This window comes from Strix aluco, chromosome 22 (genome assembly GCF_031877795.1).
Source record: "Strix aluco isolate bStrAlu1 chromosome 22, bStrAlu1.hap1, whole genome shotgun sequence".
NCBI lineage: Eukaryota > Metazoa > Chordata > Aves > Strigiformes > Strigidae > Strix > Strix aluco.
In genome coordinates, this window is record NC_133952.1 from 285,834 (window position 1) to 300,135 (window position 14,302).

General features: G+C 46.9%; 1 protein-coding gene across 12 annotated transcripts in view; it reads right to left on the reverse strand.

Annotated features, from left to right (window-relative positions):
- The window catches only part of CAMTA1 (calmodulin binding transcription activator 1), a 305,869-nt gene that overhangs the window by 7,604 nt on the left and 283,963 nt on the right, over positions 1–14,302 (reverse strand). For 8 of the 12 annotated variants that reach the window (XM_074847837.1, XM_074847839.1, XM_074847836.1 and 5 more), the window contains 4 exons: positions 13,381–13,401; positions 10,217–10,410; positions 9,953–10,027; positions 5,003–5,033 (listed from right to left, as the gene is read on the reverse strand). In XM_074847837.1, coding sequence (XP_074703938.1) covers positions 5,003–5,033; positions 9,953–10,027; positions 10,217–10,410; positions 13,381–13,401 — 321 coding nt within the window. The remainder of the gene's footprint in view (positions 1–5,002; positions 5,034–9,952; positions 10,028–10,216; positions 10,411–13,380; positions 13,402–14,302) is intronic. The other 4 variants (XM_074847844.1, XM_074847835.1, XM_074847834.1 and 1 more) reach the window with 3 other exon arrangements.

Genomic DNA, 14,302 nt, shown 5'->3' on the forward strand with positions numbered 1-14,302 from the left:
GTCTGAATCAGCTGCGGTGCTGACGCACAGAAAGGGAAGAGAAGATGATTTCAACTATGAGCTTTGAACCCTGACACTTGGGAGCTACATCCCAGCTCTCAGATTGCTCCAGCCAGACAAAGCTTCTGCCCTTCGGACTGCGTTACTTGCTTGGACGCCACACAGGAGGTTGCATCAACGCGTGCTGAAGCAATGTAGAAAGCGACAGCCCCAGAAGCGAGCAGCAGCTCCTCTCCCCACGTGCCCTCCCCACTCCTCTATGGGCGTGTGTCAGCAAATGGATTAGGCCTACTTAGAAAAAGTTACAGCAAACGATGGCTTCATGGGTAAAGCGTAACACAAAGCTGCTTCATCAGATTTACTCCATAATGCCCAGCCAGGGAAATGTTTAATGAATCTGAATGCTGAAGATCAGTATAAAGGAGAGGGTGCAGGAGCCAGAGAAGGCTGTCTGGCGAGTTACCTGTTGCTCTGAGAGCTGAAATGGCCTGTGGGACATTTAAGAAAAGGGAGCTCTTGCCTTTTTCCAGATATCTCATTTGGGCAGCAAAACAAAAAAGACAGAAAGGCCCAATAAGAACAACACCCCAGAGCACACGGTCTGCGATTTAACACACACATTTGAGCTCCAGATACATTCAGCCCCTGCAAGAGGTAAATGAAAAAAAATTACTTTGAAAACCTTTGTTGCAGGTACAGTGACGCATATCCAAATATGACATTTTCTCACATTGTCCTGAACTTGAACAAACGGGACTTTTCAATCCCTTAAAATTTTCCCCCATTCTCAATCTTACTAAGAGACGTAAGAAACCGAGTACTTAAATGCAATGGCTGCTGCAGAGCAAACATTAAAAACACACAAAAAATACAAGTCCTAGGTGCACAGGAGTAGGAGAGGGTTTGTTGCTGAAATGCCAAGAGAGGGAAGCGTATGCAGAGAACAACAAAACAGAGTAGATGTTGTTTATTCAGGTATGAAATAAAGTTGTACTTACCAGAGACACTGACCTCGGGCGTTACACGCACCCTCCCCGAACTGGAGAGCAGCGTTTAATCAAAGTGTAAGAAACGGGGTGTGGGTAAGGGGAACTATTTTCAAATGAAAGATGCCATGAATGAATACATTCTTTATCACTCATGATATAGGTAACAAGTGCACTTGTTCTGCCCCAGAGAGGACAGAAGTTTTGCCGCCGGCAGAAAGCAATCTGCTGGCCTGACAACGTGAAGAGCCTTGCTCCCCGCGATCCGCCCCAGATCACCGGCACCAAGAGTGCGGCAGAGGGTCACGGTGCAAGCGGCCGCAGAGTCTGCTCGGGTCCTGCACCTGTGCTTGGAGCAAGGCTCTCCTGCACAGGAGGCTACAGCCAAGGGTTTAACCGATGAGCAGGAAAGCATCTGTGGAGCTGGCACTGCGATTAGCTGGAATCTCCACTGGAGTGGGTTCCCCTCAGACAAAAACTATTACTTAAAGGCAATAGTAACCGGGTATTTTTTTTTTCTAGAAAGTCTTTTAATTTCTGCCACAGAAAGATAGCAAGTTTTTTCTCACAAGTTGGCCAATAAAATCTCCCACCTCTCCCTCTTTACTGATCCTGGTGTAATGTAACCCAAACAAATCCGGAAAAATTCATGAAATCAATTTGAAAAGAGGTTTTCAAACTGAAACACGGAAGCAATCGTTGTGATCGCTGGTCTGCACACGCAGCCTACGTGAGCAGGTGTGAGTGTACGGAATACACCAGATCGGTACGCTGCGGACAGACGTATGTTTGCATGCGCCCTGTCAGCACACATGGACACGTCAGCTTGTGCACATCAGAAGGCCCAGAGATACTTTTCTTACGTGCATGCACGCCAGCAGCGTACACACACGGGTTGCTACCAGAATGCAAAGCAGCAAAGAATCATTTGCTGAACAGACTTATTTTGGCAGAACAGCAGCTAATACATTTTGTGTCAGTTCATAGCTTACTTTTTCCAGATAAGCAGAGAACTCCCCAATTTCCCCACTAACCCCACATCACTTGCCATTCGAGACAAAACCTGCAAACGCCACTAAACTTCCAGAATCTGCTTCCTGCTAATTTCTCATAGGCTGTTACACACACAAAGCCTTAAAGTGCAACAACTATCCTGCCCCCAACACCGATGAGCAGCCCGTCGGCTGCACCTGCAGCAGCGTCACCACGTGGGATCCAGAGAGCGTGTCCAGCTCCGCTGGGTCCCGGGAGGGAGCTGAGCACCGGCCGTGGGCCTGGACCCCGCACTTGCTCCTCTCTGCAGTCCCCTCACCCGAGCACTGACCGCGCAACACAGGCCAGTTCTGGTGCATCTTGAGGCTGCAGCGTGCATCTGCTCTCTTAGCAGGAGCCCCAGCCCTGATTGGAAAGGCACAACAGCACCATCACTTTACTCTTCCACGTTGCACATTCTTTTCAGCTTTGAATCCAGCTGGCCCACTCTGGTGTGCACATTTTCAGTTTAAATTATTTCTCCTATTTATAGAACAAAGGTCTTAAGAACACATCCCCTCCTGCCTGGCACGCAAAGGTTACCCCCAGTGCTGCTAGTGGGGAATGCAGCGCAGCTCCCGCCTGCACCGCTCCCAGGGCTGCGGGTGCCCCGAGCCGGGGTGATCCGCGGGTGATCCACAGGCCGAGGTGCCCGGGAGCAGCAGGAGCCGCCCGCCCGCAGACAGCCACAGCAGCAAAGCAGGAATTCCCTGGAGAGAAGGAAGTCTGAGAAGAGAGCACCAAAACGGCAGTAACAGGAGGGGCTGGAGGCAGGAATGTATTTTGGGCATGCCAGCGTCTAGCTGCAGACATGCAGGCTGGTCCCTTTTCTTACGCGCTGTGTGACAGGGTCCACGGCTGGCCAGACAAAACCAGGAAAGGCTGGGAGACCCCTGATTATCTCCAAGTAGCGTTAGAGAATGGGTCTCACCAGGAAGCTGCTGGACAAGTCTGAGACAGTGCAGGGAGAAAAACATTTGCTCTGTCTCTTCTGTTCCTGCAACTCCTATCTCGCACCAGCGTCTCCCAGTTGAGCACCCGCCGTGCCGGCCGGCCGGGCCCTGCTCCCCGTCTCTGTCCCACCACCTGGAGCTGCCAGGTGGCTGCCGGGCCGGCTCCGCGCTCGCGCACCCGGGGCTGGGGAGCTGCAGCTCCTGGCTCGGGCCCAGTGCGGTCGGGAGGAGGGTCAGGGCGCTGCCAGGAGGGAAGGAGGGTGTGCTGCTCTGTGAGCTCTGCCCTGCTGCGTGCTCGCCTGCCAGCGAGGTGAAACGTCATTTGTCTGCAGCGCTCGTTACTGCCCCATGGATGCTGTAACTGAGCCCAAGATTAAGGATGGTTAAACTTGCTCATGTTTTTTTGTATAAAAATAGACACGTCCTTACAACAGAGGAAGGTCAATTTATCTAATCAGAATTACTTTTTTTTTTTAACTTACAGTGAATTTTGTTTTTCAAAAACAAACTATGTTTTTCTTCAAGAGGCTTTTGAAACCAGACACCCAACTGTAGACCAGAAATTACCAGCCCTACTTATACACAAAGCATCAGGTTTATAAAAACAAGTCATCCAGTCAGTCCACCATTATGAGAATACAAGCTCTCGTTACACACTTCCCAAATTAACCTGCAATAGTTGTAAACCACATTAGCATACATGCTAAGACCTGGAGCTACAGCTTTCCAGCTAACAGCTTCACAGCACTGGCGCCTCTGCAATCAGGAGTAACGTTTCTCTTCATCAAGCAAGATCCATCCAAGTCGGACTTAAACAGTTAAAGCACATCTGGGCCTTTGTCCCCATTTCATCCAGTTCTTTCTTCATTTGTCCTTAGTTAAGAACCCAAATTGTTGCTTATAAAAAACTCAGAATATGCAACAAAAAGCGGTAGCACAAAAGTTGTAGTTTGGAAAGAAATGTCATTAGCTATTGCTTTTTTTTTTTAGGATCAATAGTTAAACAAATAGCCATGCCTCCAGCAGGCTTAAGCCCAATTCACATGCTCACTCCTAAGCCATAAAAATAATCTCTGCAAATCAAAGTCGGTAAAACTTCATGATCAACAATTCAGTTTTCTTTTCTGAATGTTACATGGAAGCAGGAGTCCAGGTCAGGCCTCCCTCTGCCTCTCCTCCCTTGTTGGTATCCTGTCTGGATGTAGTTTTTGACCAAGGATAACGCTGCTGTCCTATGACCTCTCAAATGCAAGACGGTGCTGAGCAGCCCTGCTGCCAACTCTGGCACGTGCCTTGAAAGCCACAGCACTCCCTGCTCGTACGGGGACGGCGACCTCCCGTGGGAACACTCTGTCGCTGGCAGCAGCCAGCCCGCTAACGTGACCGAGCACAAGGGTGAGGAGAGGCCCCTCTCCTCAGGCTCCCGACAGGAGCTCACCCGGCACTCGCTATAGCAGTTACAGCATCTTCACTGCAGGTTTTTTTTTTGTTTTCTTCCCACCATGTACACGAACAGCTTGGTGCTTAACCAGCTTAGGGATAACAAGCAGTGTGAAGAGCTCTTCTGCTCCTCTCTGGCTCGTGCAGAAACACATACCCATCCAGAAAAGGTTGCATCTGTACTGCAGCTGCCTACGGTCTAGCCTGAACGCCGTCCCGTGACAACGGGCATCGTTACTCATTGAGCGTGTGTGAGCACAGACCCCAGGAAGTTCCAAAATCTACTAACAGTCATTTGGATACTGAAAAAACACCCCACCACCAATGCCACCTAAGCATGCCCATGATGGATATACATGTCCTTTTTCACACATTCATGCATCGGTAACATCTACTGCAGAGCTCTGTCCTGTTATAAAAGCAGCAGTGTTAGTCATTGCAGTAGGGTTAGTTTATACAGGATTCTGTTTTATATAATTAATGGAGGTGAAACTTACTGGCGTATCTCGGCTGCAGCCCCATGCAAGCAAGCAGAAAGCAAAAATATTTAAAATGGAAGAGAGGAACTGGCTAGCAGGCAGCTACACTCACCCTTTTGTACAGCCTATGGTCCACCAGTGGGCTTCAGATTGCAAAACAATACCAAAGAGCTATTAGCACACACATGGCAATAACCGTACCTTACCAAGAGCTCCACTTCAGGGAGGAGGAGACAACACTTCTGCTTGCCTGGAGAGAAAGAACCCTTCCCACTCCTGCCTACCGGGCTCCTCCTCCTTACCAGATCAGGCAAGAGCAGTCCTGTGTTTAGGTGTTTTAGGGCAGGAAGTAATAAGCAAGTAAATAACCCCAATACTGTCATCCCCATGGCATTTCTAGCTGCGTCCTCCCTTCCCTTGCAGCAATCGTCTGTTTTCTACCTCCTTCCAAATGCTACTCCATAAAAAACACTGCAGATCACAACCACAGCCTAGCGATGGTGTAGATACCTCTCAGAAGAGTAAAATTTTCCTAAGAATTGGAGAAAGAATAGGAAATAGGAGGTTACCTTCCCAGTGAGAGCTGACTGTACGGACCATACATGGATTCAGCTCAGCAAACCCAAACCTGCTTTGGAGCTCTTGCACTTCCTTGCAGCTCTAGAGGTGTCGTATCTGGGGATCACCAAGCAGGGGGAGTCTTTCCAAAACCATTAACTATGCAAACCCTGGTTCTGTCTCTCAGGACAGCGTGCAGGAGACAGCTCAACTCGCACTAAGTGTAAAGGCAAGTTTTAGGGTGAGTTAGTCAAGTGCCAGCTGACAGGTCCCGGCACCGTGGGAAGACGGGCAAAGCTCTCCTGGGAGGCCAGGAAGTTTCTGTGTCTCATTCTCAACAAACAACACTTCTGTGACAAGTCATGTTGATACCATGTTATGGCTGATGCATGTTTTTCATCACGTTTTTGAGAATATGACAATAGATGGATAAATACTTTTCCAAAGTCAAAAGGAAACGATACATGTCTGACTGTCAGAATGCTGCTGATGAATGACCACTTTTGTCTCCATGACACCTGACAACATTCAGCTACCAGAGCTCCAACATCTTCTCTAAGAATGCATTCGACCAAAACTCACATTCCTTTCCTGATTTTCATCCATTACTGAGAGAGCTCCAACCGCAGAGCCTCTCATTGACCCTCTCAAAACAACTGAAATACCATCTCATCATGCAATGAGCGTAAGTTCAGGAGATCAGAAAACACAAGACCAACGTGCCTGTGCACCCTAGATCCTCAAGCTGATAGGAATCATGTTCGTGCTACTGAGCCTTTGTGCCAAAAAACTAATAAGCAAAATAGGACAAGATGACCACCCAAGCTGTTCTGAATGCTAGTTGAGAAAGAGTTCTCATAATTGGCTTAAAGTAGACTCTGATCAATTTAAAATAGGAAAAAACCAACCAACCAGATGGTTGCAAGGGGAAAGCCTGAGTAAATCTTGCCTAAAGGCTACAGAATAAGCTCGATTAATAAGGAGTTGTTTATTGGCCCAGCAACAGAATCTGCTTGTGGACAAAAACCTAGGTTAAACGGTTTCATTTTTTTTAAGGTTGAATCTCTGAACTTTTAAGAATTTACTGCTTTTTCACTTAGCTCACTATCCTTACGACAGACTGCAAGTGGCTTTTTACAGCCTCCTCTCCCACCTCCATCAGCTGACAGAAATCTGCTACAAGATCCCGTTTCTTTGATGTTCCTGTGCGTGCTCTCTTTTCTCTCACTCCCTCAGACTTTCCAAAAATATCTGTCACTTCTATCCCTTGTACTGACAAGGCACTGTGGTTTAACAAGTGGCCCCACAGTGCCATTTTCATGCTACAGAGCATTAAATAACATTAGGTGTTAGTTCTTACGGCTTGCCCCTGGATGTCCAGGAGCCTGGATGGCTGAAGTATTTCTTTATGGAGCCTGGGGCCTTCCTAGTCTCTTGTTTATAGCAGCAGTGTGCTGATTTTGAGCATTTCAAGAGCAGTCTGTGATAGGACTCCAAGAAGCAGTACTCCTGAAACAGCGCGTGGGGCTGTTAGTACCAGTCACGTTGTCACCAGCTGCACCCTGTGCGAGCGCTACGCAGGACACGCCGGGGACTGAACAGATACAATCAGGAGGCTTATACAGAGGTGGTTTCAACCTTACCTAACATCCTAAGTTGTATTACTCTATCCTCAGAAAGAGGTAAGCAAGAAAAGTCAAGCAGTGAGGAATAAATGTAATTATTAAGACACAAACGAAAATTCAGAAAGCTTGAAGAGCAGCAGCTGAGAGGGAAGCAGCTCCCTCACCTTCCGCCTGGCACCCCAGTGCACATGCAGCACGAAGAGGGCGGCTCAGAGTGGGGGTGTGCCGCCAAGCTCGGGAAGGAACACGGGTGGTCTCGCCAGGACATGGCTGGGCTGGGGAAAGCGCCTGGGTCTCCCCTCGGGGCAGGGGGTCGGGAAGCAAACAGGTCAGTTTGAGTCAGCTGAGATGCTGAAGCAAGTGAAGCTGTTTTCGTAAATAGATCTGTATCATTTCCAGTATTATATTTTTCCTTTGCAGTTGTTTACACAAGCAGAAGACTTTAATCTGTGTCTTCAAAATCCTGTGTGGTAATAAAGCTCCAAGAACCTGATTTGTGTGTTGTTCTTCGCTGAGTACAAACACGCACAGGGACAAGATCGCTCTGTACGGTACCGGCGGCCAGGAGAGTTCAAGGTCTGCGAGATGCTCCTGCAGCGCGTTCCCAGGGTCACAGATCCAGCCCAAGTGCACAGAGCATGTGGTGTTTTGGAAAACATCCTTCTTTGCAACTGCTTGCTGGAGCTTTTTTTGGCAAGCAAGAGGAATACAGGGAAAGAGGCCCAAACCTGCCACATTTCTAAACAGTTTTGTAAATCTAGTAGGCTGGTAAATTTATGTCTTTTTCAAGTAGATTCTAAATGCTGGTTTTGTCATTTTGCTAAGTCTTGCTTTTCTTGTTAGCATTTGCCAAGGCCAGAATGCTCCTGGTTAAAGTTTGTGTCAACTATTAATATTAGTTACACTAACACAGTTTTAAACCCTTATGATTGCTTGGAGAAAGTACATGACCACAAATGTGTGATTGTTTTTATCTCAGAAGGAAAAGCAAGGCAGTTTCGAAACACAGTCAACATCTTCAGGGGAAATCAGTTACTTTTTTCTTTTGTTGCGTCCTAGCCAAGAACCACGGACGAATTCCCAAGCAAGCACAACCGCTGTCGAAGCGCCTGTGGACACAGACAGGGCTGCACTGCTGCAGAAATTCAAGTACTGCGCAGTGTGACATAAGCAAGAGGAAGCCTCCTGACAATGGATCCCCCCCGATTTCAACTTCCTGTCTATAAACACCCAAGACCTAAACCTGTCTCCCAGAGACGCACAGCAGCAGCGACCACGCTCGCTGAAGAGAGAGGAGATTGACCACAGGCAAAGGGAAGGGTCTTGCCTGCAAGCTTCAGGGATGCCAATGAGTAGGGTCTCGCTCTCAAAGAAAACAGGAGATGTTGAGAAAGAGGAAGGCAATGAGCTGGAGGCAAGAAAACCCGCTCGAATCATGGGCGTTTCAAGCCCTGAGAGTCTAGGTTACTCAACAGCTAGAAACTTAACTGAGTGGGGCTGAAGAACATGGCGCATCCCGGACATTGCTGGGAAACCCAAGGATACAGCTAGTCGTGAGGCATTCTCTGGGCTTGTGCATGAGTTGGCTCCAAGAGCCTCTGGTGGGTCGACCCCAGAGCCTCCACGGATGGAAATGGGCACATGGCTTTCCCAGGGACTGCCCGGATCTCAGGCAGATCTGAGAGGATACAGAAGTTCCGAGCCTCCGCCTGCTTCAGCAGGACATGCTGCCCAACAAACACAACAAAACAAACCTTTTGGTCTCTTCCACATGCCCTGCTGAGAGCAAGAAGCCGACTGTGCTCCTTCATGAACAACTGCGACTGCTTCAAGTGCATTTGGAATTGGCCTGCAAACTATACAGCCCTCTTTCTTGTCCACACATGTTACTTGCACTGAACCTGCAGGCTAAGATGTCCTTCCACAACATGAGCCACACTGACCTCCTGCAAACTGTAGCTCTGAAATCCTACAAGAAGAACCAAGTCTGTCTCTAAAATCAAGTTTACCACATGCCTCTGTGCCTCTCAGAGCTCTCCTTGTTCAAACATCACTGGGCTGAACTAGACATGCTTCACAATGCATCAGGTCTAACCAGCTCCTGAGTGGATGAAATGCATGTGTGGCGAGAATGGAGGGAGCAGAGTCAGAAACATCTGAAATTACTTTTGTCTAGGCAAAGTTCCAGTTTGCAACCTGATCACATACGGGATCCTTTCATTGAAAAATCAAAACAAACGCCCTGCATGTAGCAGAGCGCCGGTACGGCAGCGCCAGCTGCCACGCGCGAGCGCTCTGGCAAGCTGGCAGAGGATGGTTCCCCATGTCTGGGTCTGTACTCCCAGCTCACGGAAGTGTGTGTGGAGTGGCTGGCGGGAGCTAACTTGTCTGCTGCTCGCTGGCACATTCCACCTATCCACATTAAGAATCTCTGTTTGATGAGACTTTACCAAATGACCCCGTGACCAAACTAAAGGCATTTCCACTGTACACCAGATGCTGTCAGATTTTGCACTCTCTCACATACCATGAATGCTTTGTGCAGCACTTACAAGCTGTAGCTGTGATTCAGCAAGCTTTTTTCCAGACTTCCTCAAGTCCAGCTTTTAAAGTCATGTACCTTTGCTGAAAGCTTCCTTATTCTGTGTCTGCCCAACCCAACCTGGGCTGCTTTACCATATCAGCAGGAAGCTGAACAGCCCTAAGTTAGAGATTTCATTTTTGTCAGTATTTCTTGGAAGCAGCTGGGCTTTGTTATTTGATTAGAAGACCTGAGGTGAGCTGATTCTATCATCCTTTACATTGCAGTTGCTGCTGACACACTTGAATATTGTTGCACTGCTCTAGTGAAGGGCAGGTAACGAAAGATAATGTCATACCTGTGGCGGCAGCGTCGTAAAAACCGCATAATCTTGCGAGCAGCTTGATCCTGCTTCTTCGTAAGCAGACTGCTTCTAAACACAAGAAAACCCAACACTGAAGTGTAGGCAAAGCTGGGGAGAATAATGCTAAATGCAAGAATAATTATCCTGTGAACCACTGTTCTTTTCCCAGTGGCCTTTGTCTGTAAATTACAGCACAGCCCTGACGAGTGTATAAACAATACATAAATATCCTGGTAGTACTCAGCATCAACAGCTCACCTGAGTTTCTGTTGTACAATAGTGGCTGCCCGACGGTTTTGCCTCCTCTTCCCACATTCTTTGTAGCTGCGATAGTACTGCTGGATCAGCATCGCGGCTCGTCGGCTCTGCTGGAATTTTTTCTGCTCATAGTAACTTCGGAATTTACTCTGGATAAGAATGGCAGCTTGTGTCATCTTTTTATAAAGTGCATACTACAAGAGAAACAAAGAGAAGCTGAGGCATTCCAAGAAAACCAGCAAGAAGCAGATTGCTACAGTGAAAGACTCTTGTGCCACGAAGACATGATGAGAAGCAAATGAGAATTTGCTCGCTGACTAGGAACTGTGTAAGAAAAGGGCCTGTCCGACCTGGCCTCGAACCCTTCCAGGGAGGGGGCATCTACCACCTTCTCTGGGCAACTTGTTCCAGTGCCTCATCACCCTTGTTGTAAAAAATTTCTTCCTATATCTAGTCTTAACCTGAAAAAACATTTAAATCTTTAAAACCATTACCCCTTGTCCTATTTCTACAGGCCCTGCTAAAATCTTTGTCCCCCCCTTTCCTGTAGCCCCTTTCAGTCCTGGGAGGCCGCTCTAAGGTCTCCCCGGAGCCTTCTCTTCCCCAGCTGAACCCCCCAACTCTCTCAGCCTGTCCTCACAGGGGGGGTGCTCCAGCCCCCGAGGTTTTATTTAAGACCTAGCTGGCAGAGGCTCTGCGTGTACATATGAATGACCAGATCCAGCTGTGCTACACTTGGGAACAACTTTGGAACAGCTGGAGCTGATCCCGAGTCATGTTTACACTGCTTTGTACCTGTACTGCAGCAGGTCTGCATTCGAGAAACCGAGCGACTACACCTAGAGGAACTGTTCCTTTCCCTGGCATACAGGAACCTCATGACAGAGCACAGGATGCTCATTACTATGCAGCCATTGTTTGCAAAGACTCGTAACAGCAGCAGCAAAATATGCCCAGCTCAGTGATTATAAGCAGAAAGCAGTGTGAATGACTATTCCAAAACGCCAACATTTTCATGTCTTCATTTAAAAAAATACCCATTTGCTGTTCACAAGTGTATTCTACTTTCTTAGGACAATTAACTTTTAAACAGCTCACTTCTTGTTTCTATACCGTAACACTGCAAAAGTTTTGATTGCTCATATATCTATTTAAATCCAAGCATTTCAAATGGAATAACATACGATTCTAACTTAAAAAAGACCCCAAACCAAACAAAACCCCAAACCCACCGAGTCTAACACTGAGCCTAAGTCACAGGCAAAACTACATCTCATTATAAGTCTGTAACAAGTACCGACTGAACTTGCAGATTTGCATGAGCAGTCACACACATCCGAAATTCTCTCTAGCACTGTATTATTTCTAGCCCCATGATTCTAAATAAAGCAGGCACAAACTCTTAATATCTTTAGTCTACATCCTCTTCCTTTAAAAAGCACACAAGTAGAGGACCACTTAATAGAAGCCATATGCATTCACACACATTTTTAAAGTCATTTTTAAGATAGAGATGCAGAATAATGTACAGAAGTTACACTTACACCTCTGAACTAACACTACGACAGTGGTTTTCAGTGTTTATTGATCTTATTTTGAAAGTTTTAACACTTTCAAAACTTATGTGTCTGTTGTTCCTAGATATTTTATCAGCTATGACTTCTGCTCACTTTATCAGACAGATGAGACACAGAAATAGCAGCCACTGCCCTGTATAGGGTAATGTCCTAACATGTCTCAGTGGAGTTTTCCTGTCTATTGGGAAAAAAACCCAAAAAGCAGACAAACACACACAATCCCCCCCAACATCACCCCAAAGCAAAAACCCCTCCAGTATCATCACAGACCACTATTTACCAAATTTCACTTTCTGGAATTGAAGCAGTCATTAGGTGCAGTTATATTTTGCCATTATTAGTTTCCACTGGGTTTTTTTGTTGTTTTCTTGGTTTTTTTCCAACATTTTTAATTAAATGGATCAGATTGTGGTTTTAAATTAGCTATTTTAAGAAAGTCCACTCATGGGCTGGTCATGGTTTTCCTTCAAATTCTTAGCCCAGATGGGACTTCTGCGGCTGAGTTACAAACCCCTGAATAGAAGGGTCCAAATACAAAACGGTGACGTGAGCTATGACTGTTCAAATCTAGTCATGAGCCTGTGCTGAGCTCAGAAGTACAGTAACATAATAGAGGAATGAGGCATGTGAAAGAGAAAATAGCAGTCACTGAATAGACTCGACCCCAATGTTTGCGTTCAACTCTCAAGACCCACTTAGCTGATGAGCTGCTCCCTTCTCCTCCTCTTTTTGCCTCCAGCCAGGCAAAGGATAAGCAGAGAAGTCCCCTGAGCCCTGCGGTAACCCCCAGCGAGTACAGTGCCCTGGAGAGCTCCGCTCGCTTGTGCTGACAGAACAGCACTTGGACTGACACAAAACCACGGTGCAGGAGGAAGCTGTGGATGGAAATTACCCTGAGGACACATCCTCTCCAGGAAGAGCAGCCTTGCCTCCGCCCCAGGTAGCTCTGAGAAAAGCTCAGCTGATTCTAGTATCTGACGAGGGCAGGACATGCACAGCCCGGAAATCCACCTTTACAGGAGAGAATCACTGGCCACGAACAATTTAGGACTGGCATGAACAGCCGTGCCTCCAGTGTGAGCAGCAGCGTACATGAGACGGTGACCTTAGGAATTCAGGGCACAGGTGTCTCAGAGATGAATGTTCAAAATACTCTGGCAGGCGGCAGAACGCAGGGGACACCGTCTGCGCGGGTGGGACAAATGTTCTCCTGCGCTCCCCGAACGCCACGGCAAGGATCACCGAGCGACGGCTCCTCAGCAGCAACCAAAGAAAAAGTTTCCTCCAGAAACTGCCTTCAAAAACCTTCCCCGCACCTCAGCCCATCACTGCTTAGATAAGTAGCTGTAGAACCAGGAGACTTTTTTTATCTTTTTTAGTTATACTACCATGTTGATATGCTGTGGCACGGCAGCCCCTACGTATCTCCCATAAGGTTTGGTTTGTCAGTGATTTCTCAACCACAGGTATTTATTAGTGGATACAATTAAAACATTTCTCTACATGCCAGGTTCTCCTGGTTTATACTGAACGTGAAAGTTAGTGACCCACGGGGAATTGTTTCCAAAATGTTTGTATTTGTATTACCTTCAAGGCTATCCAAGTAAGCTTAGGGAGAAACAGAAAAATACACAGTTAATGTTAGTTCTGCAAATAAAGAATGAAAAAATAAAAAAACCAAACCATCTTCTTTCAAAAAGAAGCAATTCCAGGATCCAAGACAAAGCAGTTTGTCAAGCAGTTTTTGAAAGGCATTAAGCTTCCCTATTACCGGAAGCATCAATGCAGAATGACAGCCACGTGACAGGCTGCATGGGAATCACGATGCAGTCACCTAACTCTAGAAAGGCTGCCCAGATCACGTTTGTGAAGCTTGTAAAAGAGCACAGGCACCTTGCCTTTCACTTTATGTAACACGCCACCAGGCATCAGACAGCTTGAATCCAGCAGGGTACAGTGGAAAAGAGGGACGTGGGCTCTGGCCACCCCCCACCCCCTCAAAAAAACGAAACCAAACCAAAACCAACCAAAAGCCAAGAAGGAAAAAGTATCTTCTTCTTCTGGGGTTGAGAACTCAGCCTAAAAGCGTGTCTCCAACTAGAGTCTGGAGAACAGTCTCAGTCCTGGAACAACTCACATCAAGCTAAAACACCTGACTTCCCATAGTTTAAAAGTTTAGTATGTGCAAAATAAAACAACCTATTTTTCATCTTCGCCTTTATCAAAGGCGAAACCAACTTCAATTTCACAATGAAATTTGGCAAGCAACTAGTCAGAGGATAGTCTCACCAGGCTATAGCATGCATAAAGGCCAATGTGGAATACATCATTGCCCTCTATCTCATAGCAAAAATGCAGGTACCATCACAAACAAAATCCTTTCAAGGATTCCCTCGAAAATTAAGATTCAGGACATGGATTTTCTCCCCTTCTTGATTTTGCCTGAGCAGTGTATTTCATTACTGCATGCTGAAAAGCATACAAGGTGGGATAATTCCCATTACAAAGG